At 47.0% G+C, this 3,966-nt stretch overlaps 1 protein-coding gene across 3 annotated transcripts in view; it reads right to left on the reverse strand.

Annotated features, from left to right (window-relative positions):
* Positions 1–3,122, reverse strand: part of ARMH1 (armadillo like helical domain containing 1) — a 44,428-nt gene extending 41,306 nt beyond the window's left edge. For 2 of the 3 annotated variants that reach the window (XM_065914348.1, XM_065914338.1), the window contains exon 1: positions 1,917–3,121. In XM_065914348.1, coding sequence (XP_065770420.1) covers positions 1,917–2,122 — 206 coding nt within the window. In that variant the 5' untranslated portion in view covers positions 2,123–3,121. Of the gene's footprint in view, positions 1–1,886 lie in introns of all 3 variants that reach the window. The other variant, XM_065914328.1, reaches the window with a different exon arrangement.
* Positions 3,123–3,966: the final 844 nt, after the last annotated feature.

Raw genomic sequence — 3,966 nt, forward strand, 5'->3', positions numbered from 1 at the left:
AGGTTTAAGGGAGAGGGTTCAGGCAAAGAGAACAATACATAAGAAAAAGGTCTGAGGACTTCCCTGGTGGTACACTGGATAAGAATCCACCGAGCAAATTAGGGGACATGGGTTCAGTCCCTGACCCGGGAAGATGCGTGCCGCGGAGAGAGTAAGTCCCTGCAGCATAACTACTGAGCTGCGCCCTAGAGCCCGTGAGCCACGACCACTGAGCCCGTGTGCCTCGAGCCTGAGCTCCACAACTAGAGAAGCTATGGCAATGAGAAGCCCGGGCACCGCAACGAAGAGTAGCCCCCGCTCACTGCAGCTAAGGAAAGCCCGTACACGGCAACGAAGGCCCAGCTCAGCCAAAAATACATAAATAATAAATAAGTAAAAGAAAAGGTTTGAGATGAATTCATGGAGTGCTACCACCTACCACCCAAACTATCACCGTGATGGGGACTACATCTGTCTTCGGCCCCCATCTGCTGCTGGGGCTCCTGGGCAGAGGCACCTCAAACACAACATGTACCGACTCAAACGTATCCACTCCAGACTCACTCCTCTCCTTGTATTCTCTTCCCATGTAATGACACCCCATTCACCTAGCTTCCCAAGCCAGAGACGTGAGAGTCCTTCTGTGGGAGACAAGTGGAGGTGGCAGCTGGGTTAAAAGATACGGAACTCAGATTCCAGAGAAATGTGGGCGGGGGACACAACTGAGAGTCCTTAAACTGAAGTGATGGCGACATCCCAACAGTGGTTAGATCACTTAGGGAGAATCTGAGAGTGAGCAGAGAAAATGGCTGTGGCTAGAGTCCCATAGAACACCAGGGATTAAGGGGTGGCTGAAGAGCAGAAGGATGGACAGAAAGAAAGAAGAAAACCAAGAGAATTGGTATCACAGAAACCACAGGAAGAGTGTGTGTGTGTGTGTGTGTGTGTGTGTGTGTGTGAGTGTGTGTGTGTGTGTGTGTGTGTGTGTGTTTAGTGATGTGGTCTACAGGGCTTCTTTTTTTCTTTTTAAAAATTGAGGTACAATTTACATAAATGTTACATTAGCTTTAGGAAACAGTTTTGGGAATGGTTTGTGTGACATATGCCACTGAGAGGTTATGTATAAGGACTGAGGACGTGGTCACTGGGTTTCACAATTAGAAAAGCATTGGTAACCTTGGCAAGACCTGCATCAGTGGAGCGGAGGGGTCAGAAGTCAGACTGCAGTGGTTGGAGGAGAAAGGGAGGTGGGGAAGGTCAACAGCCTTTTCCACAAACTTCAGCACAAAGGGCAGAAGCAAGGTGGAATATGGGTTCCAGCAAGGACTGAATTTCAGTTTTTAAGATAGAAGAGATTTGAGCATCCATAAATGCTGATGAAAAAGCTGGTAAGGAGGAACTTCCCTGGTGGGCCAGTGGCTAAGACTCTCTGTTCCCAGTGCAGGGAGCCTGGGTTCCATCCCTGATCAGGGAACTGGATCCCACATGTCACAACTAAAGATCCCAAATGCTGCAACTAAGATCCAGTACAGCCAAATAAATTTTAAAAATATATATGTGTGTGTGTGTGTGTGTGTGTGTGTGTGTATAACTTGGTAATGGGGCAAAAGTAAAGCCTATAGGAGAGAACGAATAAATCCTTGGGGAAGCTGAAGGGGATTCAAGCATAGTACAGATGGAAGATTGGTCCTAGACAAAGAACACCCACTTCAGCTCTGATGGGAGCAAGAGAGGTTAGCAGAGAGAATGAGGATATATTTACAGGCTGGAAAGACAGGATGCTAAGGGAGTTCTTGACTTTGGGGATGGTATTTTGATCACTATTACGTCCTGTTCTAAAATCTGAGAGACAGTCAGAGGAAGCGCTCCCTCAACAGTCTTCATTCCTTTTCTCTTTTGAAGATCACCTAATTGTCTTCCTGTTCAGCAAAGGATACGTGAGTCTCAGCCAGGTGGTCAGGCGGACGAGGAACAAGCTGGCTCCCTGGGAAAACTCCTGCTCCAGCTCAGGGGCAGTCTTGCCTTGGTTGGCTTCGATGAAATTGTTGAGGATGTTACTCCTGGCGACTTTGCCAGCATTGTCCCAATCCTGTAAAAAACTCAAGAGCCGGCTGATTGCTGCCTGCTCCTTTATAGAAGTCATGATCAGTCAGTCCTGAAGCTGGCTACGGAGAAGGGAAAACAGACAGGATACCAAAGTATTCAGAACCGTGCAAGGCCTGTAGTTATGCTGGAGGTTTTGCTTTCCCAGCAGTCATCTGGAGGCAGGGTGAGCCTGTCATCCATATGGCTGTGGTGATGTTCAAAATACACCTCTAGGCTGGCCACCTGCTGCTCCAACAGGGAGGATCCAGCTGTGTTGTCACCGAGTCAAGAAAATACATTCGCAGCTCTTTGGCTTCTCTGCTGGTGCTGGAGAAAAATCTGGCCTCTCTCAGCCCTCACCTCACACAGCATCAGAGACTGGGCCTTTAGAGACCCAGCCCCCTCTTACGCCAATCAGCCAAGGTAGAACGCTACTCAATCTTATACCTTGGCTTTTAGGCCAACTCTTTTAAAAACAACTTTTTTTTTTTTTTTTTTTTAAAGTTAGTGGGAAGAAAAAGTTCTCATTCCATAGTTGGATTAATGGGCTGTGGTTTGTAGGAGTCTGTGTCCTTGGGAGAGTGTTTTCAGTGGGGGAGGGAAGGTTTAAAATAAACCCGTTTTCCAAAAATAGTTGTGATTGAAAGTGTTATTATCCATAACAAATGTTAGTGCTGATGGGAGAGAGGCATGTGTGATTCTTTTGTCTAACAGACAAGTGAAAGTCATATTTCACATTATCATGGGGTTTTCTGTGATTTACAGAATATTTGTGAAACATTACTTGCAGGGCCATGATTGATATGGAGAGAACAGCTTGTGGGTAGGGGAGATGTGTATTTCACGAAGACGGTTCAACATGAAATTTACAGTCCCATAAAGTGCTCCTACATCTTCGCCAGAGATCTAGTTAAAAGGACTTTACAGTCTGAAACATCCTAAAATTGATTCTAAATTAACGTTTCCTCACATGTATTTGAGATATTGATGGGGCCCAGCTATCAGAATTTTATTAGGAAGCAATAATCTGAGGCCTGCTAAGACAGACATACATACACACCAACCTCCACTGCACCCCAGAGGGCACTGGGTATGTTCTCCCAGGAAGGGCGTCCACGTAGTCTGAGGGATGGAGTCAACCAAGATAGCCTGTCAGCATTAACATCCAGGTGAATAACTGTGGATCAACTGAAATACAAAAATGACCAAAACCTCTCATGGGATCAGGCATCCATCACTGTGAATAACATTACAGCCCCAAGTCTGAGAATAACTTACAGAGGCCACGGCCACCTTTAACAGCCAAATTGGCCTTAAGTAAATGGGGGTGCATTGGCTGTACTAGACCCCAGGAGGGAGGGGCTGAAACACCGCCATCGGCAGGAAAACATTTTGTGCCCCTCCCCTGCCGTGGATGGACCCTTTCTAGGATCAAAACTCAGAGTGCTATCAGAGAGGCACCCAGCGATTCTAGAACACTGAGGGTGGGAAACTTTCAGCTGGACGCTTCATAATATCATCCCTCTAGGTTTCCTTGGATCTGTCTTCCTCTATCAGTTTCTTCTTTTTTTGGAAGGGGATATGTATTTATTTTTAATAAAAAAAAGTTTCCCTCAACAATTGAGGGCCATGACTCAGTCCATCAATTCTCACACATGTGCAGCTGTCTGGACCTGGGGAGGAGGACTCACAACCTTCTCAGGACATGTTTCCCGTCCTCCCTCCAGGGGGGACGTCAGCCTCCAAACCAAGGTCAGCCAGAGGTGTTTGTCTTTCTTCCAGCTTCAAGGGCCAAGGCCAGAGAGAGCTCCTCCTTTTAACTAAAGGAGGGCCTTTAAATCCTTGAGAAGGTGTCTAAGTTGCTGCAAGGCCCCCTGGACAGCAGGGGTGGCTGCTGCAGGG

Source organism: Muntiacus reevesi, chromosome 1 (genome assembly GCF_963930625.1).
Source record: "Muntiacus reevesi chromosome 1, mMunRee1.1, whole genome shotgun sequence".
Classification (NCBI taxonomy): Eukaryota; Metazoa; Chordata; class Mammalia; order Artiodactyla; family Cervidae; genus Muntiacus; species Muntiacus reevesi.